At 52.4% G+C, this 21,966-nt stretch overlaps 7 protein-coding genes across 7 annotated transcripts; 5 read left to right on the forward strand and 2 right to left on the reverse strand.

Moving 5' to 3' along the window:
- Window positions 1-2,807: 2,807 nt before the first annotated feature.
- N7474_004524 (uncharacterized protein) lies at window positions 2,808-4,783 on the forward strand (the record flags this gene model as incomplete). Its single annotated transcript, XM_057195939.1, has 5 exons — window positions 2,808-2,991; window positions 3,049-4,020; window positions 4,074-4,139; window positions 4,194-4,330; window positions 4,385-4,783. 5 exons carry the CDS (start codon window positions 2,808-2,810, stop codon window positions 4,781-4,783), a joined length of 1,758 nt encoding a protein of 585 aa, XP_057053335.1.
- A 2,044-nt stretch (window positions 4,784-6,827) lies between these two features.
- On the forward strand, window positions 6,828-9,818 carry N7474_004525 (uncharacterized protein; the record flags this gene model as incomplete). Its single annotated transcript, XM_057195940.1, has 1 exon — window positions 6,828-9,818. The coding sequence occupies one exon, from the start codon at window positions 6,828-6,830 to the stop codon at window positions 9,816-9,818; it is 2,991 nt and encodes a 996-aa protein (XP_057053336.1).
- Window positions 9,819-10,629: 811 nt separating this feature from the next.
- Window positions 10,630-11,114, forward strand: N7474_004526 (Sm-like protein LSM2; the record flags this gene model as incomplete). The annotated part of the gene is made up of 3 exons (XM_057195941.1): window positions 10,630-10,643; window positions 10,701-10,951; window positions 11,083-11,114. 3 exons carry the CDS (start codon window positions 10,630-10,632, stop codon window positions 11,112-11,114), a joined length of 297 nt encoding a protein of 98 aa, XP_057053337.1.
- A 660-nt stretch (window positions 11,115-11,774) lies between these two features.
- N7474_004527 (DNA cross-link repair protein PSO2) lies at window positions 11,775-14,338 on the forward strand (the record flags this gene model as incomplete). The annotated part of the gene is made up of 2 exons (XM_057195942.1): window positions 11,775-12,698; window positions 12,752-14,338. The coding sequence occupies 2 exons, from the start codon at window positions 11,775-11,777 to the stop codon at window positions 14,336-14,338; spliced, it is 2,511 nt and encodes an 836-aa protein (XP_057053338.1).
- A 164-nt stretch (window positions 14,339-14,502) lies between these two features.
- N7474_004528 (uncharacterized protein) lies at window positions 14,503-16,101 on the reverse strand (the record flags this gene model as incomplete). The annotated part of the gene is made up of 1 exon (XM_057195943.1): window positions 14,503-16,101. One exon carries the CDS (start codon window positions 16,099-16,101, stop codon window positions 14,503-14,505), a length of 1,599 nt encoding a protein of 532 aa, XP_057053339.1.
- Window positions 16,102-16,778: 677 nt separating this feature from the next.
- Window positions 16,779-18,431, forward strand: N7474_004529 (cytochrome P450; the record flags this gene model as incomplete). The annotated part of the gene is made up of 3 exons (XM_057195944.1): window positions 16,779-17,071; window positions 17,130-17,936; window positions 17,990-18,431. The coding sequence occupies 3 exons, from the start codon at window positions 16,779-16,781 to the stop codon at window positions 18,429-18,431; spliced, it is 1,542 nt and encodes a 513-aa protein (XP_057053340.1).
- A 493-nt stretch (window positions 18,432-18,924) lies between these two features.
- On the reverse strand, window positions 18,925-21,347 carry optB (small oligopeptide transporter, OPT family; the record flags this gene model as incomplete). Its single annotated transcript, XM_057195945.1, has 2 exons — window positions 18,925-19,580; window positions 19,640-21,347. 2 exons carry the CDS (start codon window positions 21,345-21,347, stop codon window positions 18,925-18,927), a joined length of 2,364 nt encoding a protein of 787 aa, XP_057053341.1.
- Window positions 21,348-21,966: the final 619 nt, after the last annotated feature.

Raw genomic sequence — 21,966 nt, forward strand, 5'->3', positions numbered from 1 at the left:
TTCGATTCTTGTTAAAACAATTTCCGATGGATGAGGACGGCAGCACCCTCTTCGAAAACTAGAAATTTCAACAGACAAATTTTGAAGATTAGGACATCTGGCGAAAATCTCATGAAGAGCAATTTTAGGACGGGGAACAGAGTCAATGTTCCTGTCACTCTCTTTCAACGTTTGAGTAGGGACGCTGGTATGGAGGGTGTGAACACAAGTCATTTGGGTTTTGGCCTGAGTTTTGCCCCTCTCTCCAAGCAAATGGAGTTTTGGGGACTTGCTATGGTCACACATCGCATGTATGAATTCATCTGGTAAGGGGTAGTCGTCGTGTAAACTGCGTATCATCATTAGTATAGATCACATGTACCTAGGGCTCACAATGGTCCATATTACAAAATATTCTCCAGATTTGGCAATTCTTTCACCAGTTTGACGATCACACTGTCGGGCTGCTCAAGTTTTTCATAGATTCTGTCACGATCACTCTTATTGAAATCCTTTTCGAGGGTCAGATCTCGCACAAAAGCTCGTAGATTTTTGTTACAGCTGTTTAGCAGTCGGTACAAGAATCCACAGCAAGACTTTCCTTTTTCGACTGAATTTGGAAACTCGTTTGGAAAAATGTCCCAGTTGGACCTGTTAGTGGCTTTCGATGGCCCTAGGACGACCGATCTGTACAGAAATGGCGTCGCTAGTATATAAAATGATTTTGATACAGCACACAAATTCCTCATATCTTCACGAGGGTCCAGCTGGTGAGAAATATGTTAGCTGTGTGGGCAGTGAATAACCGAAGTCAATATGGGAGTCTGTACTTGTTGGAATACGAGATACCATATCTCCGGACTAAATTTTGACATGTTACTTTCCATTTCACTTGTTTATTTGTAGTCTGAGAAGTGGGAATACAATAGATAAGTCGGCGAGCGCCAAAGGCTGGTACAGTGCCTAACAGGTTTACGGGGGAAGATCAGCCTTAAATACTGCAATCGACTCAGCCTTAACTCTAAAGTCAAGGCGGTCTAGGCAACGATTCTTCCCCCAATAATAATCAGCATATGGAGGTAGCCTAGATCATTTCATAAGTACATGAAAGTATAAGCGCTAATTTATTTAGCTCCAACCCCTAGGGTCCCTGAATGCTAAGTTTTAGTCTAGATTTATAGTCTTCGCGCGACCCTTCTAGGTACTTTTGTACGAAGAGATAGATAGTCTCTTCCCTTATGTTCTTGAGCGTATGATAATAAAGATAGTCAAGTTTTTACCCGCCAGATAAGGATAAAGGCCGACTTAATTATGTATGAATACTATCCCGGGTTGGACTCGCTTGGATATATCTGAAAGTCCATCGGTGCTCGCGATCGTCGCGATAGAAAAGAAGCTCTGCTTCGACTGTCAACCTAAAACGACCATGAATATCGAGGATATGGACGAGATTTTTCGAGAAATCTTGTCCAGTACGGATATTAATTTTCACTATGACCGGTACTAGATCTAGATCCAACTCCTTCTTTTTTGCCAGCTGGCCGGTGCCTCTTGTGGCCGCCCAGGGGCGCCGTAGGACCTTCACTGTAGGACGTTTGCTACTGAGACCTTATGTTACATATATCTAGTATCCAAGTGGCGGACATCCTCGACTCCTATTTCGCGTGAGACGGGGCTTTTCTCAATCATTCATTGGGAAAAGAAACTGTCAGACTAAGGCAAAGGTGTAGTGGCTAGTCTTGAATTGTCTAATGAATCTTAGAGGAGTGAATTGAGTGATTCCTCGTCTCAGAGGATTATTCTGCAATTTATATACACTCTGCTACGAGTCGCTTAAGCATGAATGCCCAAAGTGTCGAGTAGAGAAGCCGGACGTTGCTGAAAATGGAGCATAGTGTGTCACTAGCGGTAACTTATCGGATGTCTTGTACTTTCCTCTACTTCACACAGTCCAGAGAATCGGGTCCTTGGAATTTCGTTCTCCATGCTTTTCAGTGTGCATGCCTGGACTTGAATGAATGAACGATAATAATACTAATACTTACTACTACTACTAATTGCCGGACGGAAGCCTCTGTTTTCCATACCTCACATTCCCAACTGTTATCCGGTTCCCCATCCGCCACCACCTCTCAAGCAAAGATTCTGCTCCTTGAGATCTCCAGTGACAGCATATTGGACACTCTCCCTCGCCGCTAGGGCGGCTGTGAGCCGCATGCTGCTTCGCATTCCGTACACGGTATAGATATACCGTGTTTTACCTCCTAATACGGATGAATAGACAGGACGCTCGGACCCCTTGCCCTGAATCTGTCCCGCTTTTTATTATGATAGGCACATGAATACGAGAGAGAAAGGCAATTTGAATTATCTCGGTACCTAATTTAGTGAGCGAACCAACCCTCAAGATTAAACTCCGCCACGGAAGGGTTTCTGTTGGGTGCGAGCCGCACTCTGTGCGCTATTTTCCGGAACACGAGGATCGCCAGTACTTGGCTGCAGCAAGAGATTATGATCGACGCTACGGAATACTCCGTAGATGGAAAAACTACGAGCATACTCCGTACGGAGTAGAGTGATCTGTTGTCGATTTACGCCACCAATGACACTCTATTGAGTAAACGTGGTTCGATTCTACGAGGTCTCTTTTTTCTAGCTCAAGTTTGCTCGTATTCTCTTTGTTCGTATTCTACGAGGTATACAGTTAAGCGAGGCGTGCCAAGGTCCTCACTTGGTATAAAGATGGGTAGGCTGCGCTTGATTGCACGATCTCCAAACCTAGCTTCATTCTAACGCCGAAGGGCTGCTGTCTCTCTTTACACTCGACAATGGGTGTCCCGCGCCTTTCCTGGCTGGCCTACGGCCTTGCCTCTGCTCTCTTGGTCCAGGTCGGGTCTGCCGCAAATCTAGAGCCTATTGATATGCTTGGACATGAGGAAGGTCTGCTGGTTGCCCGTCACAGTGATTGCCACAAGCTAGATCTTCAAAAGTCCGAGTCCTTTCTATGGGGTGGTAAGTGAAGCCATTGCTGAATGTTCAAAACGCGAGACTCATCTATATCACGTATAGGATACAGTGCAAACAACAAATATGCTCTCGGTAACTTCACGGTTTTTACGCCTGGAGAGCACGAAAACATCATCTCCATGGAGAAGTTCTATCCTCTATTGAAGTCCACTGAGTGTACCAAGTCCAGCCTGACTATGAACTTCGAGGACCAGAAGGCCTACCAACACGGAGCGAACACCTGGAAGTGGGTCGATAATCACAAAGATAATACCTTTCTGCTTGTGGCTGGGAAGGGCCACTGCGGGTGGAACGAAGACCGACTTCCTTTTATTATCAATACTCTCTGGTTTGATGATCTGACCAACACTATCACTGCCTTTGGCGAGGCCTCCGATTGGATTAACGCTACACATTCGGCTGAGCTGTATCTCGGCGGCCGCCCTGCCTCGAAAAAGCGGTTCTTGGACGACGCGACCTGGTCGTTCCCTGTCGCCGCAGACTTGCCGCTCAACCACAAAGAGTTTAATATTGGGGAGGCCAAGTTGACATACGACTGCGATGGCTGCGGTACGCACGGAGAGATGGAATTCACCTTCCACTTTGTAAAAACGCTGGGCGTCCCGCACGATGTTGAACTCATCATCCATCCTAACGGAGTGGAGGCAGTCTTCGAGCCGACCATCAAATTAGAGGCGGATCTCACCGATAAAATTGATGAGACGTTGCCTCTCGGGAGCATCCCAATCGGCGGGATTTCTATCGTTGGTGGTGTTGTGGACCTTGGCCCCGAGATTGTTTTCGACCTTGTATACGGATTAGGTCCCCTCAAAGGCACTGCTTCAATCACGGGTGGAGGTACTGCTAGCCTCCAGGATTCAGCTGAGTTGACACTGGATCTGCTCAACCCAGATGTGTCTGCAGGCGGCTGGACACCACAGTTCGAATCCAAGCCGATCACACTCGACGCTGCTATCAGTGGAGATGTAATGATTGGACTCCAAGTAGGCATTGAGCTGAGCATCGAAGCGCTTGGTGAGTGTCCCGAGATAGTATCTGTTTTATCCTCAACTAACCATGTCATATAGATCATGGATTCGAGGTTGGCGTCAAACTCCAGCCTTACCTCGGTTCGACATTCACACTGATGGCGTGTACGTGACGGATTTAACCCCACGTATTAAATCAATATAACTGATGTAAAACAGCAACTGGCGAAACTTGTCCGAATGCGAAAGGCATGCACGAGGCCATTAGCATCGCAAACTCAGTTGGCATCGATCTCATCGCGGAGGCAGGCGAGAAGGACAAAACCGAGAGCCCATTCCTGTCTAAGGACCTCGCGGTAAATGGTACTGTGCCCCTTAACATATCCATTTGCTAACATTGCTATCACTAGTCAACGACTTGGGCACTTCCCGGCTTCTGTACCGGATTCAGCGATGGACTTAGTGTCCCAACCGGTACATTTTCACCCAGCTCATACTCGGTTCCCTTCTCGTCTTCCCCAACTCCTCGTTATCTCACCTCTGTGCCTCCATCCTCCTTCCCTTACCCTTTTGTCTCGTTTCCCACGCCCTCGTCCTGGGATTGGCCTCCTGGCTCGCCACCTACAACCCGGCCAGAACCGCCGTCATCTTCATCTTCCGTGGTTGTCCCGCCACCATCGTCCATTACGCCTCCTCCGTTTACTTCCAGCCGCTGGTCGCCGCCGCCGCCGCACACCTCCAGCTCGATCGTCCCATTTGTCCGTAGGAGACAGGAGGCTCGCAGACAGCAGGCGTGGGTCCATGAATGAGCTATTCTCTCATTAATAAGGATACTTTAGCTGACCGTTTACTTTCACTGTGTGACACATTCACATTTCATATTTATACTTTTTTTATAGTTAATTCCGTTCGAGTCACATATTATCAAAGAAAATAAAAAATAAAAAATAAAAAACCACTGGTGTGGGAATATGGATTTCCATTCGCTTTCTCCCGAGATGCAACAAGTAGCCGTCGGGTTAATATGAGACTGGTGTGTTGGCAGCGTGAATTGGAGGCATCCAGAAAATGAGATCAATAGACTAGGCATTACATAATAGCGAATCATAAAGAACGACAAAAGCACGAGACAGCAATGACCTCGATATGGTTCTGTCAGGTTTCTGCCAGGGCTTGGATGTGATCGGCGGTATATAGGCCTACCATTAGGGAACACCATGCGCAGGTTTGCACACCTTGAAAGCGCTTCACTGAAGCTCTGGGCCTTGTGGCTTCACGGGGTTTCCTTTTACATTTGTCTGAATTGTCAGCGACAAGCCCGTTTGGGTAATGTAGCCCTAATATCTCATAATAACCCTTGTCGGAGGACCTGGCAATCGAGAAAAAAAAGATGCGACGATTTTCTGCGGTATAGTATTATTCGATGAACTTGACCACGCAACGGGTACAGAAAACACCATCGCGCTTTGACCTCGAGAGTTATATATTGTCTACAAATCTGTGGCTATTTGGGTGTATGTCCTGTCTAAACTTTTTTATTCTGTCTTTCCTTTAGCTAATTAGTAGTAGTACTTTGAAGACATCTTTTGCGTAAAGCGATATACATTACCCTCGTGATAAGTGCTTGAGGCGTTAACAAGGGCCACTATCAGGGTAAACTTTTAAGCTCATCACACCAGTCAATATGGCATCCACCCAAACTTGAACCTTCAGTCCGGACTATATGGAATAATGAAGTCCTTTATGAAACCTGCAGCGGGCATTCCGCCTAGGGTTTCGACTATCGGCTTGGCAGCAGCCGTCGCCGGCTCCAAACGGGGTGTGTTTTGTCTCAAACCACATGACTATGTGATCTGACATTTGTGATGCAAATTTGCCCTCCGAGCAACTCATCACGAGAACTCTGCGTGACTTAAGCGCCCACAAGGAGTCCTAGACGGGCCGAGGATCTTACAGTGTGGGCAAGTCCATTCATGTCAGCCCTATAGGAACGTGGATTGTTGACATCAGTCATCTTACCATGGGCAATAGCCTGTAGGGTCGCATGCATGTGGATACACAACGGGCAGACTCTCTGTCCGCGAATTGCGGTCAATTAGCCTAGTTTTCTATAATTAACTCCATCTTTCGAGGTGTACAGTAATACTGTATCCTGCTGGATTCGGATGCATTGAGGGGCATTTTGTCCTATTAGCATGAACTTTGTGTGTGATGCAACATTAATTAGTTACCCAGTAGAAGCCGTTAATATAGCTAAACATAGTAACTCGGCGCTAACTGAGGACCAATGAGCCGGGCCGTCACTTACGCACGGTCCAACCCCGGCGGTTCAGCACGCATCCGACGACTGTGATTCGTGGCTGCTCGCAATTAACTGCCCTGGTGTCACGCTGAGTCGCTCTCGACAACCGGTCAAGGGCGACGCGCCCGTCTGGGTCTCACCAATGAGCATGCACGCTCCCTTCCTCCGACCGGGTGATTGTAGGCTAGTCGTGCCCAATCCCGCAGTAGTTTCTGCACAGGACATGAACAGGGATCGATTCTTCATTGCACATCCCCCGGAGCGGGCAGTCCGCGCCCGGTATGACTACTGTATATATGCAATCTCACGGCCCGGGTCCTTTCTACCCTCGAAGTCCTGGCGTCTTTCATTCCGTCATTTCGTTCTTCGCCTCTAGCTCTGGTAGCTGTGGCCAGTTTTTCCTTCTGTTTCCTTTCTTGTCTCTTTTGACCTCGCTAGACCCGTCGATCGGCGTCGATGCGCTTTCTTTACAATTTGTGATACCCATAGACACTTGTGTCGCTGCCTGATATCAGGGAAAATCAACATCCTGCAGTCCTAAGTGCGAAACAATGACCGACTCATTTCGCCCTTCGATCTCCAGATGTCCGCCCCTCCGGCAGGCCCGGGGGACGGTGCTTAATACTATAATGGAAGAGGATACACGCAACTCACACCTCGCAGGGAATAGCTGTGGCAGCCTATCCCCATCCAAACATCCACTCAAACAAACCAGCCCGCAATTGAAACTGAAAACTAGCGGCTTGTCGGGGCATACCAATGCCCGTCTTGCTCGACTTATGTCTCCTATCTCAGCTGGAACGACCTCATCTTGCTCTGATACGGAGTGGCAGCATCAGGTTCGAGAATTCGACGATCTGTATGACGCCACCGAGGATGAGATCGACACCGATGACAATTCAACCGATCTGAGCGACAGCTGCTTCTCTCCTTCCAGTACGAAGCGATCGAGTCTTGAGACTCCCGTCACGCGAACTTCAATGACTTCGACAAGCAGTCGGAAACACTATTTGACCCCCCTGGAGATTCCTCCGACATCAATATGGCCATCCGTGACCGGGGCTCACAAGAGTTCGCCAATCCCGCCCACGCCTCCGCCCAAGATCCCAGTATCTCCTGCGGCGCTCTCGATTCTCGCGCGGACTGTACCTGCGTGCCATGCGCCGCCTTCTCTGGATGGGAGTATTTCGTCGGACCAGGAATCGAATCTCAGCGCATTGGCAACCCCTGACACCCACTCACTTCCTGATACCAGCTGGGATGTCCAGGATGTCCATGTTCGACCTGATGTAGACGGGAGTGAGAATGGAGAGGAAAATTCTGATGAGGGGATGGACACTGTTCCTATCTCCATTGAGAGCCCTCACGATGACTGGCGACATGTCCTGGGGAGTTTCCCGCAAATTCCTTCAACCCCTCGCAATCCCGTGCCTTCATCACAGCAACAGGACGATGAACTGTCTCGGGAAACGACACCGTCTGATCGAGGCGTTTTCCTTCCTGACGATGCATTTGCCATGTTGCAGCATATTCCCCTTGATCGTACTCCAGAGTCGTGGTCAGAGACCTCCGAGGGTAACGATGAAATGTGGCAGCTCCAAATTCCTCCTAGTCGGCCACGCAGCACGGATGGAGTCACTCCAGTGTCTGACACATCGGCCTACAGTTTCAGCAACCTTAGCATTCCGTCACCCGGTGGTTTCTTTGCCTCGCTTGCTCCCCGTGCTCGACACACCTGGTCAATCCCAACTTCCAACCACGCCCCTTCATCCGCCGTGGCTGAGGGATTCTATAACCTCCCCTGGCGTCGAGAAGAAGGAGAAGTTGTTGAACAAGTCATCAACTGGCCTGAACGTCTGCCAATTGAAGATCAACTCACTGCTGTCCCGGACGAAGACGGTCCTCCAACAGCCATCCGGATTGTTTCTGAAACTCCCACTCGGCCAACTATTGCTCAGGATAGTCCTATGAGTGCTGCCTTTGATGCGGTTCAAGTCCAGGAAATCCCCCGGTCTGGAACTGGCTATGAGTACGACGAGCTCTATGACAAGGACATGCTTGACCGGGCGATGGTCAGTCTTGACCGAACCAGCGTTTGGCTTGCTGCTCAAGCATCGTATTTGGCTGCCCTCAGCGAAACTAACCCGGTGAACGAGGTCGGCCCCACTGAGAGCCATTCCGACCTTGATGACAGCAATGTGCAGGACTCAGCAACAGACTCTGCTCCTAAGAAGGCTGTCCGGTTCGCCGAAGGAAGCCCTCAAGCTCACAGCCCACCACCTCCGGTGCACGCCTGTAAGGACTCAATCTATTGGCGAGGTTTCCAAGCCATCCGGCAGCGGTCTGGTCGCACTGACGGATTCCTGCATCGCAATATGCGCTTTGATGCCATTCAATCCATTCGTTTGGGTTTGGAAGACCTTCATATCAACTGCCTCACGGGCAAGTATGAGTTGGTTCGCCCGGAGCGACCTCCATACAAAGGTCCCTTCTCCCAAGCACCTCGAAACTCCATCATCACATCGGTACTCGCCGAAAAAGCGCAATTCGCCAAGGTAGAAAAAGAACAACTTGTGCTGGCCCAGCTCATGCAACCCATGTGGGCCGTGGACGCGCTTCGTTTTCTCAACGGCGGCAAGCTCCTCGCCAGTCCGGCGAACAAGCGTGTTGCACGAGCACGGGCACAACCAAACCCTTCCTCTGAGAAGAAGAAGAAGAAGCAACGCACCCTTCGAATTCTGGACCTCGGGGGCCAGGGTTCATGCGAGTGGGCGTGGCATGCAGCCCATGATTTCCCGAATGCGAAGGTCTACACGGTTCATACCAAGAATCAGACTGTCAATAGCGCAATTAAAGGCCCACCAAATCATCGCCTGGTTGACGTGACGAATTTGTGGGCGCTGCCGTTTGCCAACAATCAATTCGACGTCATCTCCGCCCGCTGCTTACATTCTCTCTTGAAAGCTGAATGTCCCACCGGTCTGACCCGAGACGAGTTTGACTTGGTCCTCAAGGAGTGTTTCCGCTGCCTGAAGCCAGGCGGTTACCTCGAATTCCTGGTCCTGGATGCAGAGATCTCGCGTGCAGGCCCGTACGCATCGGCGACCTCGGTGGAATTTGCATTCAACCTGCGTACGCGCGGGTATGATCCTGTCCTATCGAAGAGCTTTCTCTCTCGTCTCCATCGCGGTGGGTACACGGACATCAAGCGCGCCTGGATGTTCCTCCCGGTCGGCGGGGAGCCCGCTGAACAACCGCCACCGAGGGAGACTCCTGCTCCTCGAGTCCAAAGTCAGATTGAGGAGTATGAGGCAGTTCAGGGACCCGTTGGCAGCACTGGTGATATTGCTAGTTTGACTGGACTGTTGGGTGGATGGATGTGGGAACAGTGGCTGGTGAAGTTGCGCATGGAGATGGGTCGTGAGAGGTCGAAGCTGCTCGAGGGCGTTGGGGCGTTGTTTGATGAAGGCCGGAAGAATGGTGCTGGTTGGACATGCCTGTCGGGTTGGGCGATGAAGCCACAGAGAAGGCGGTCGGCGTGAATCTCCATGAATGTAATGTAATGATGAGCAGAATCAACGCTGATGATGGATCTATATCTTTGCCCTACTTAGCGGTGTATATTGAGCGGACCGACGCTGTGTTACTAAAATCACACCAACAACTAACTATTTATTCGCATGGTCTATTACCCTTTGCGTATCCCGTTCTATTCTATTCGGTTTCATATTCTCATTATCTTTGCCTCTGTAAATACCCTGGGTGCCTTGGGTCGGGTTAAATTCCTGCCTGAGGCAGAAATAACTTATCACCTTATCAGTTCTCACTGAGCTGCGAGAGCTGCAGCTCCTTGGACCTCCTTGAGTTTAGGCACCTTAACTATGGGAGATTGTATTCCTCCCAAGAGTACTCCGCCAAACGGCCTCCATTTGGTAAATTACTTTGACGTGCACAGTAGATGAATCTAGATGATAGAGTTATCTACTTTTCCCCGTCTATATTAGCCATTTCTCCATTGGGGATGATTTTTGTACGGGAGCCAGCTTCATTATGGGAACTGGGCTAGCGAGGTCCTGAGGTCATGTGATATCCCCCGGTTAGGATCAGTGTTCATTCACGTGACCACAGGTCCTCCAGCAACGACGCTTTCACCTTCAACTTGAATGTGCACATTCACTTTCTTTTCACAGCACCCGATCTTCTTCCCACCTTCCGACCGGCAAATTCTTTAGCTCCCAATATCTTCTCCGTACATTGCCCCAGCTTGACAGTTTCCAGCGACTGTCACTCTTTCCTTGCGCACGTTTTCTCGCCCTTCCTGCCCCTCCGCTTGCCGGGGTCACCACTGCCACCATGCTCTTCTTCAGGTACGCTTTCAGATCGAGTGCATTGAGGACAATGAATTGACATTAGTTCTTCTGCAGTTTTTTTAAGACACTTACCAACCAGACCGTCACCATCGAACTTAAAAACGACATTCGCATCCGCGGTATCCTCAAGTCGGTCGACCAGTACCTGAACATCAAGCTCGACGAGGTCGAAGTATTGGATCTGGACAAGTACCCGCACCTGTCGTCCGTCAAGAACATGTTCATTCGCGGCAGTGTGGTGCGCTACGTGATGCTGCCACGCTCGGAGGTTGACGTGGGGCTGTTAGAGGATGCGACGAGGAGAGGTGAGTGCGGTGCTTTCATTTTTTGCTCTCACGGTTTCTTTCAATTGTGTCAAATGCCTCTCAATTCCTCGAACTGGAGACTATACAGCTGCTGTTGGGACTTCCTGGACTGTGCTAATACTGGGATATAGAGGCTGCCAACCAGGCGGGCAAAGCGCGGTAGATTGACGATTACGATCTCCGCAATGATATACGACATGGGTCTGTCGATGCCACTCCATGAATTTTTTTTTAATGACAGCATTCGCCCGTGGCCGGGAAGATATTTTGGGCGGCGTCGTGGCTCGTGGCTGATACCGAGCTCGCCAAACGGTGGTTGGCATCGGAAGTGCTCGGCCTGAGAGCTCTGCACAGGGCTATGAACTGTGTTTGAAACCTTTCAAGGCTTGCATGCAGTTCTGGATAGATCCATGCAACCGCTGGTTGACGGCCGCCGTGGGATCTGCCGCCTCTGGGTCTCCTTAGGGAGTACTTCGATCACAGCGATATGCTGTGCTCTCTCATGATACCTTGTTCTTATTTAGCACTATCAATAAAAACCAGCAAATGTCCGTCACAATCGTCCCCGTACCTCTTTTTAGCCATAAATCACGTGACTCCGCGTCGTGGTCGAGTTTCTTTCCCGCACGCGCCGGACTCGTTCACTGAACCATTCACACATGTACATATCACGGCCATGACCACCAACCTGCATATTTTCGGGGATCTCAGCTGACACTTCGCCCCGACGTCAACTCTAATGCGGCCATACTCCCTTCATTAACTCTTGCGCCGACTCGAGTGACGCCTCCCACCACGGTCTCTTCCTCTACTCTCAGCGAAAATGGCGGGCTCATACGGAAAAAAAGCGTCCACACCGTCCAAATCCCCCGCCGCAGCCCGACAGTCATCCGTCAAACGTAACTCGAGCATCCTCAGCTTTTTCCAGAAGACAGACACCCCGCCGGGAGCAACCTCCCGCCAGTCGCGAATCACACAGTTTGCAACAACTTCATCACGATCACCAAGCAGCGGTCGGGGGACTCCGAATCTCCAGCGGGTAAACAGTTTTCGGGACACTGCTGGTGGGGAACTCTTTCTGGAGGACAAGAAAGGCAGAGCCATCGCCCAAGTGGCGACGACAACAACAGAGACCAGAACGCGGTCACGATCCCCGGCGGATATATGGGGTGACAAAGACGATGATGACTTTTTCAATGCCGATGACCAAAGATACAATGAAACAGGCTCGTCGGTCAAACGCCGGAAAGTGAACTCGCTCGACGCAGCCGCAAATGACACACAACAATCAGATAATGGATCCGAGTTGACCAACCCTCCTACATCAAAGAAACCGACGAGTGGTCCTTTCATTGATGAGTCGGATAGTGAGGAGGACCTGGATGCATACAAAGATCTTGAAGATGCATCTCTCACCCTGGGAAATACGACATTTGGAGAACGGATTCCTATAAATAATGACACCGCGGCTTCCGAACGCTCGCCTGCCTTCGCGACCCCGAACCTGGTAAGAGAAGAAACGAGCCATGCCGGAAATGATGAAACCGCGGATTTTGACGATCTTGAAGAGGACGAGTTTGTAGGGGAAGAGTTTCGAGAACGACCATGGGAGGATGAAGAGCAGGAAGCTTTAATCGACGGAGGTGCTAGAGACTCAGATAGCTGCAGTGGTATCGATCAGGGCACCGGGGAAGAGGTGACGGTTTGTCCGATTTGCCAGGTAACTTTGCCGAAGCTAGATGAAACGGTACGTCGCTGCTCATTTTCGGTGCATGAAGTGTGCGCTCAACTCCAGGCTAGGCAATATCCATCCATGTGAACGACTGTCTCGATGGCAACCCCCGCCCTACAACATCTGCTTCTATACCTGAGGATCCTGTCAAGGACCCCGGCAACGGATTGACACGCACCGAACGTGCCGCAATTGCTCGACGGGCGCAGCACGACCCGTACGCCCAGAGCGCTCCCGGGGCGCGGTCTGCTTTCACCAAAATGATGACGGGAAACGCCGAAGACACAGCATGGTCGAGGGCCGCGGCGAACGAAGTGTCCTCTCGAGGCAAGCAGGCCTACCAACGGACCTGCCCATTTTACAAGATCCTTTCGGGGTTCTCGATTTGCGTGGACGCCTTTCGCTACGGGGCGGTCGAAGGCTGCAATGCCTACTTTCTCAGTCACTTTCACAGCGACCACTACATTGGACTGACCAAGTCGTGGTGTCATGGTCCCATTTACTGCAGCCGAGCGACGGCAAATCTTGTTCGCCAACAGCTTCGCGTTGACCCTAGATGGATTGTCGACCTCGAGTTTGAAAAAACTACAGAAGTGCCTGAAACGGGTGGAGTCCAAGTTACTTTGATTCCCGCCAACCACTGTCCCGGTAGCGCTCTATTTCTTTTCGAAAAGACCTTTGGCAGCGGCCCAAGCACACGGCACCAGCGAATCCTTCACTGTGGCGACTTTCGTGCATCCCCAGCACATGTACAGCACCCACTCCTACGTCCGAATCCGGTCAATCCCGTCACCGGCCAACCGCGCCAGCAGCGGATTGATACGTGTTATCTCGACACCACCTATCTCAACCCCAAGTATGCATTTCCCAGCCAGGATGATGTGATCATAGCGTGCGCAGAGCTCTGCGCGCGCCTCGATCGCGAAGCCGGTGTGGGTCTTAACCAGGGCAAGACCGGAGAGGGTGGTTTGATGAACAAATTCCTTGACTCTGTGACGGCAACGAATCGATCGCAGAACCAACCCCCCAGCAATGGCGGTCGACTGCTTGTGGTTATCGGCACGTACAGCATTGGCAAGGAACGAATCTGTCTGGGCATTGCGCGGGCACTTGGATCCAAGATCTTCGCCACTCCGCAGAAGCAACGGATCTGCGCCTGCTTAGAAGACCAAGAGCTCTCGTCTTTGCTAACAAGCGACCCGCGCCAAGCCCAGGTGCATATGCAATCACTGTTCGAGCTTAACCCCGACACGCTGGCGGACTACCTGGAGTCGATGAAGCCGCATTTCTCGCGAATCGTCGGTTTCCGTCCCACAGGCTGGAACTATCGCCCTCCAGCAGGACGTATGCTAAGCAACCCGCCGGTTTCGACAGTGCTGCACTCTGAAAACTGGAAAACCCCGTTCACGGCACAGGACCTCACACCACAGCGAGGCAGCACGCGCGAAAGCGCCTGTTTCGGGGTTCCGTACAGTGAACATAGCTCCTTCCGCGAGCTAACCATGTTCTGCTGTGCATTGCGCATTGGGCGGGTGATTCCGACAGTCAACGTGGGCAGTCAGAAGAGCCGGGAGCAGATGAAGGTGTGGATGGAGCGGTGGGAGAGCGAGAAGAAGAAGAGCGGGCTGTTCCCGGTAGCGGGCGAGCGGTGGTGAACGCTGGATCCTACAACGCGAAGTCCGGGTTTTCATGGTAATGATTATGACTATATTGACCAAATATCCAATTAAGAAATATATAACTACATAAAAATCAAGCTGACCCCAATAAAACATGCCATCAATGCGCTCAGACAAATAGGAAACCAAATGTGTGGTTCTTAGACCCTGAATGCAACCTTCGACAAGATCTCATCAAGAACCTCCACCGCTGACGATGGCAACTTCTTCGTCCTCCAAGCAACATACCCATCAGGTCGAATGAGAGCAGCACCTGATTGTGAAACACCAAAAGCTTGCTGGAATACCCCCGGTTGAATCAGTTGGACATCACGCCCCATCTGAAGCGACTTGAGCGCAACCGACGACTTCTTGTTGACCTCAGCGACAACCTGGGCCCACTCATTGGTCTCCGAGACCAACGTCCAAGAGCCCTGGCTGGCAACATCCAAGATTGGCACGTTCTCGCCATCCTTAAAGATCCAGAAATGTGGCAGATGGGTGCCTGGCTGACCAGCCCACTCATCGGGCTTCATCGCACGAGGCAAATTCTCATCGGCACCAACAATCCCCTTGGACAAATAGATCTGGCCAAACTCCATGGCGTCGTCGTCTATTTTCTCTCCGGCCGGCGTAGCCGTGTCCAGATGTACCTTATAATCAGCCCGGACAAAGATCTGGTCATGTCGCAGAAGAGCTACGGGCCGTCGCTCAGCATCGTAGGTGTCCAAGAGCTCTGCCGACGATTTGCCAGACAAGACAGCGGCAAGCTTCCAAGCTAAATTGTGTGCGTCGTGGATGCCAGTGTTTGCGCCGTATCCGCCGCGGTTGGGAGGCAAAGTGTGCGCCGCATCGCCGGCGAGAAAGACCCGGCCAGACTGGAACGTGTCAGCCACGAGGGCGGTTAGTTCCCAGCGGCCAGTTGTGATGAGCTCAACAGGGAAGTCGTCCCTGCCGACGGCTTGGTAGATTGCGGCCTTGTAAGTCTCATCGTCGCGCTCAATGTCATCCCGGAACATCAATGCCCATCGGCCGTCGTTGTAGGACACGAGGAAGGCTGAGAGGTCGGGCTGCTCAATATTGAATTGCACAACTCCCTTTGTCCATTGTTCGAGCGGGGCGTGGAAGAGAACGCTGCGTACGGTTTGCATGAACCCGCGGCCGTGGCGTGGGATCTGGAGTAGTTCGCGGACGGTGCTGCGGTTCCCATCCGCTGCGATCAGGTAGGAGCCCCGGATTTGATGCTGGGTGTCTTGCGCATCTTGCACTGTAACAAGGACGCCGCCCTCGTATTGCTCAACGTTCAATACCCGCTGCCCACGGCGGATATCAGCGCCACGCTCGCGCGCAAATGCCTCCAGTCTTGGCTCCAATTTATCTTGAGGCATGGCCGACCCGCGCTCAGCGGAGTATTCCTTCTTCGGGAGAGCTGAGGGCTTCTTCTCTTCCTTTTTGCTTCCTTTTGGCTTTGTCTCGGTGTCGGACCAAGATGAGCTGTCGAGCCATTTGCCGGTTACGCTCTCGACGGAGACGCGCTCCAGGACAAAATCCTCCGGTGCCGGGTCGTTGTTTTCAATGCCGAGGGTTCTGTAAATCTCTAGGGTTCTGGTGGTAAAGCCAATGGCACGAGGGTGCTCAGACATGCTGGCGTGCTTTTCGAGGACGATGGTCGGTACTTGGTGGGAAGCCAAGCATAGGGCTGCGGACAGGCCGACGAGGCTGGCGCCGACCACAATGACAGGGTGCTTGGTTGATTGCATCGTAGTAATTGAGTTTTAGAGCGAATTGCTGGGTGTGATTGAGGGACATGAGGCTGTTGGTGGGACACTGTTTATATAGAAAAGGCGAATGATAGTTCGGGCCCGAAATGGAAGGTTCTTTACTACTACTCGGCCCCGAGGGTTGGATCCCACAGGGCCTAAACCAGTCTGCCTTGTCTATACCTCCATCCAAAGACCAGGGCGCCTAAACAGGCGTTCCGTGTTCGGTGAAACCATCTTCCAACGTGTATGACTTCATTGCGCCATACTGCCGACCGAAAGAGCCTCCCCAACTCCGGGTGACTAACCAACCAGTTCCCCCATCTACCGACTGTGGGACCCGAGCCGGAGGAACCCCAGTCACCTGACCCAGCGGTGAGCATAGCGGGGGATAACGTGACCCCATAGGGTCTGGGGATGCCGAGTTGCGCATCCGTTGGTGACGGTGACCTCGGGCATGCATTTGCCTCCGCTCTTCCATAAATATCACGGCTAGCTGCCAATGGTCAGCAGTGCTGGACAGCCTCAGACAAGAATCCTCCATCTCTAAATCACTCCTTCCTTTTATTATTATTGAAAAGCCACATTATTTTATTGTTGCATTCCGGACTGTAAGGCTGCAGTGATCGACCTTGCCTGTCTACTATTGGCTGCTGGTATAGTTCCCCATCCCCACGATGCTGGTCACTCTGGAGAACACCCCCTACATTGCTCTGGGCCTGCTGGTCGCCTATTATCTGGTGCCTTATCTGCAGCGCTGGCGGCTACACGATATTCCCGCGCCCGGCCTGGCGGCGTTCACCAACCTCTGGCTGTTAGTACAGGCCCGACAGGGCAAGCGCTTTTTGTCGGTCGATCAGGCCCACAAGAAGTACGGTACGCTGGTGCGCATTGCACCCAAGCACGTCTCCATCGCCGACGATGCCGCCATCCAGACTATCTACGGACACGGAAATGGTTTCTTGAAAGCGTATGAAGTCTCGCAACTATTTGAAAAAGAATTCTACAAGGCTAACACCCGTCCCCAGTGACTTCTATGATGCCTTTGTTTCTATCCGACGGGGTCTGTTCAACACCCGGGATCGTGCGGAGCACACGCGCAAGCGTAAGACTGTCTCTCATACGTTTAGTGCCAAGTCCATTGGCCAGTTCGAGCAGTACATCCACCACAACATCGAGATGTTTGTCAAGCAGTGGAACAAGCTCTCTGATCTGCAAGCCAACCCTAAGACGGGATATACTAGTCTTGATGCCCTCAACTGGTTTAACTACCTGGCATTTGACATCATCGGCGACCTAGCCTTCGGTGCTCCGTTCGGCATGCTCGAAAAGGGCAAGGATATTGCTGAGATGCGAAAGACCCCTACCGACCCGCCCAAGTATGTTGCTGCCGTCGAGGTGCTGAACCGTCGCGGCGAGGTCTCTGCCACGCTGGGCTGCCTGCCCGCCTTGAAGCCCTGGGCTAAATGGATCCCCGACCGCTTCTTCACCGAGGGCATTGAGGCCGTTGAGAACCTGGCTGGTATCGCTATCGCCCGTGTCAACGAGCGCGTCAAGCCCGAGGTCATGGCCAACAACACCCGTGTCGACCTGCTCGCCCGCCTGATGGAGGGCAAGGACGGAAACGGCAACACGCTCGGCCGCGAAGAACTCACCGCCGAGGCCCTGACCCAGCTGATTGCTGGCTCCGATACTACCTCCAACACCGCCTGTGCGATCCTGTACTGGTGTATGCGCACCCCCGGCGTGATCCCCAAGCTGCAGAAGGTCCTAGACGACGCCATTCCTAAGGACATCGAGGTTCCCACCCACGCCATGGTCAAGGATATCCCCTAGTAAGTCAATTACAGTCTATTTCTTTGAGGTTCTTCAAAACTAACCATCACAGCCTGCAATGGGTCATCTGGGAGACGATGCGTATCCACAGCACATCGGCAATGGGTCTGCCGCGCGAGATTCCCGAGGGCGCCAGTCCCATCGAGATCGCGGGCCACACGTTCGGGCCCGGCGATATCCTCTCCGTGCCTAGCTACACGATCCACCGCTCCAAGGAGATCTGGGGCGCAGACGCAGAGGAATTTGTCCCTGAGCGCTGGGATCCAGAGCGCCTGACGGCTCGCCAGAAGGCGGCCTTCATTCCCTTCAGTCACGGCCCGCGCGCCTGCGTCGGCCGCAACGTCGCCGAGATGGAGCTGCTCGTTATGGGCGCTACGGTCTTCCGGCTCTTTGACTTCCGCATGGAGCAGGAGGGCCCCATGGAGACTCGTGAGGGATTCCTGCGCAAACCGCTCGGTCTGATGGTTGGTATGCGCCGTCGTACCCCGGCATAGGGCGTATGCGTGTGTCTGGTAGCTATGTGCAGAGGGAGTGAGGTGGTGCTGGAGTTGGTTGGGACCTAGGGGGCACCGGTTTGGAATCAGGGTTTATTGGTGTTGGCCCTTTTTATTCCTGTATCTTTGAATCTGTGGCGTGATGGCTTGACTCGAGACATTCGCTGATCCAGATGACATTGATTGATGAGTGATGTGTGTGAACTGCCGATGCAATTTGACATGGACTTGTATATATTTTATGGTCTTCTTCTCTGTTCTTATTTTTATTTTCCTTCGCCTGGCAAAAGGTCCGTCCGCAACCCGGACTATATGTTAGAGTACTTAGTCCGACTAGGCCTACACCTACGCGGCAAAAAGGAGAAGAAACGGGGGAAAAAATTCATTGAGTCATCATCATAACTAACTATCCTTGCGTTATCGTGTTTGCGGATTAAAACGATACTGAAAAACACCACCGAACCTCCGCCGCGCAAACAATTGTACCATCCGACTACCAGTGCGCGGGACCGAACTTCACGCCCTTAATCTGGATAGCCGTATCCATGGCATCGACTGTCTCAGCAGCAATTTTGGTGCCCCACCAGCTGGGGAAGCTAGTGTTGGTGAGACTAAGCGTCAGGAAGATGAGAATGGACGAGAGGACGAGGCCGACATCGAGTCCCGCAGAAAAGACGTAGTTGTACTGCATCCACCAGCCACGGAAACGGCTACGAATGTACTTGTTGAATACGAAGCCGACAATGCCCCAGCTGAGATAGTTCAGCGGCGTGGCGGGCGGGATGAGACCTGCTCCACCGAAGAGAATGGGCGCGTTAATGTATCGGATCGGGCTCTTAGGGAAAGCACGGGCGAGGAAGTACACCACCACCGGCAAGACGGCGCCCACCGCAAAGAAGATCAGAAGCGGCGAATAGAGCTCGTGAATTGAGAACATGCGCTTGGGTCCAATGAGGCCCCAGATGATTGAGGCGTTGAAGAACACCCGTCCGTTCGGGCAGCTGTAGTGGTTCGGCTGGTCCTGGGAACACACGTCCTTGATAGCGCCTAGGGCCCAATTCATAGTGGCGATCTGCACCAGAGAAGACCAGAGACCGGCAACCATCTGTGCCGTCCAGGTGAGGCGGGGCGGAACTTTCATGTAGTGTCCTAGTTCCAAGGTTAGCATGAAAACAAAAGCAAGAGACCCGGTATGGTATGTTACTCACCCAGCTTCAGATCCTGAGAGAAGTACATGCCCTGGTACATGGTGATGTAACCGTATGTCTTGAACAGCATCATGGCCATGGGGCGGCCTGGCTGCATGTAGCCGATAATGAACTCGGTGATGACGTTCAGGCCTAGGTCGATGTTGGTGGATGCCTTGACAATTCCCAGCGGAATGAAGAAGACGGCAGAGATCAGCAGGGCGATAACGAAGGCCCACCAGCTAAGATGGGTTGGGTAGCCGATCGAAACCCCGAGAGCCATCGCCGCCATGACCAAGAACACGACAAGATACCACCAGATCGGAACAGTCTTGTACTTGGCCATCAGCCGGCCATGGACGTCCTCGGTCTCCTTGCCGAAGTTCCGGAGCCGAGCCCAAATGTCAGGCCCATGGAAGATTGTGGTGTGGACGAGCACAGCGGTCATGCTGGCAAACGAGAGGCCGTAGTTGAGCATGAAAGTGGTCGAGAGGAACAATGGGGAGTAGTTCTGGTACTTGGTGGCGTCGAAGGTGTAGTCAGGAGTGAGAATTCTGGTTACATTGTAGAGTTGGCCCATATTGTCGTAGCTGTTGGAGTCGCTGATCGGCAGATGCGCAGAGTAAAACTTGCCCGAGAAGTGAACGCCACAAGTGACGATCCAGAAAAAGATGACCATGCCCAGCAAGGTGTTAGCGATGGCATACCAGGGGGCAATCAGCGGGCTGAAGTTGAAGCCAGAGATCTGAGACCAGTCGAAGGTCATGGGGATGAGTGAGAGGCCAGTCCAGCCACCGAACAACTGGTTGATCACGACATTCTGCGGCTTGATCCAGGTGACCCAGGCGAAGACACTCAGGAACGGGGCAATGTAGCCCGGGAACCAGTACCAGCAGAACGCGGCGATCATTGTGTAGAGGAACAGGCGGTACTTGCCAATCTTCCATCCAGAGACCTTGCGTGGATCAGGACGGGAGTGGTCGTGCAGAGCCGTGAAGAGAGACGTGTTGATCAAGGTGGACGGCCAGATCATGGCAGCAGGGGTGACCAGCCAGCGCGAAAAGAAGCCAGCCATACCGAACCCGAGCATCTGCGTCGAAATGCACATGAAGATCTCAAAGGGCCAGCCATAGCGCTGTTTGTAGAAAGCACGCTGGGCCAGCAAGGTATCAGTCGCGTATGCGGCGCCTCCACCAAAGGTGGCATTGGCCATGATGACAATGACTGCATGCTCCTTCTTGTTGAAGGGACCGGGGTTCAGGATAATCTCACGACCACAGAAGCGGAACGTCTTGTTCGGCATAACCTTCTCCCAGGCCCTGCCCACGGGGTAGGCGCACACTTGAGCGATGTAGGAGGGGATAACAATGTACGGCTGGCGCATGGAGAAGAGCATGTTCAGGGCAGAGCCGATGGTCGCAAAGAGCAGGCCGATGACCCACGCACGAAGAGTATTCGCGGAACCACCTTCATCAATGTTGGGCACGGCAGCGCGCACTTCGACATAGGGAGAGTTGTCGAGCAGTTCGCGCGCAATATCAATCTGGGCACCTTTGTCCGTCGTATTCAGGGCCTCATCGACCTCCTCGAGCACATCGTCCGGCAGGTTGGGGTCCCAGTGGTGATGCTCCTTCAGGTTGCGCAGCTGCGTGAGCGCATCATCTGGCACAGCCTTCTCGTCCACCGTGGCACCGGTAGTAACGGCGATCTCAGGTTCGTTCTTCTCCATGGTGAATGAGTCAGGTGGAGAAGTGAGAGTGAGAAAGAAAGGAAAGGGAGAAAGATGGGAATGATCAGGGAGAAGGGGTGAAAGAAAGGAGAAGGGTATAAGAGAAGTGATTTTGATTTAAGGAAGATTAACGAGTTGGTGCATTGATTGGACTGAAGAAGAGTGTAACTTGGCCGATAGTTCAGAGCAGTGCCAATCAGTGGCAAGCAGGAGCGAGGGTGGATGTCTGGCGTCTGCCTCGCTAACTACCTAGCTTAGGTCGCACAGGCGCGATAACTACTATGGTGCGTTAGCGTTCCTGGGGTTACTTCTACTTGCACGGCTCGAGCTTCAACCTCCCCAATCGGGGGGTCCGACGCCCTTATCATGTCTATCTTAACTACGGCCCCGTGGCTCGTGCACCATTCCCTGCGCCATTTATAACGCCCGCTCCACTAAACCTAACGGGAGGATCCTGTTGTGGCGTGATTAGAGATAGGCTAACACCGCTAGCAGGAGAGCTTTGCTTTATCCGGGGAAAGCGTGGGGCCCGCTAGCCCTAGTGCGGTTTCGCAGGGCCGACGGCGCATCTTTCGCGCTGTTGACCCTGCCACTTGGTCCGCCGGCTAAGCCCGTCCTC

The sequence above is a fragment of the Penicillium riverlandense genome (assembly GCF_028828495.1).
Source record: "Penicillium riverlandense strain IBT 135883 chromosome Unknown utg000003l_segment0_segment0, whole genome shotgun sequence".
In the NCBI taxonomy this organism is placed as follows: Eukaryota; Fungi; Ascomycota; class Eurotiomycetes; order Eurotiales; family Aspergillaceae; genus Penicillium; species Penicillium riverlandense.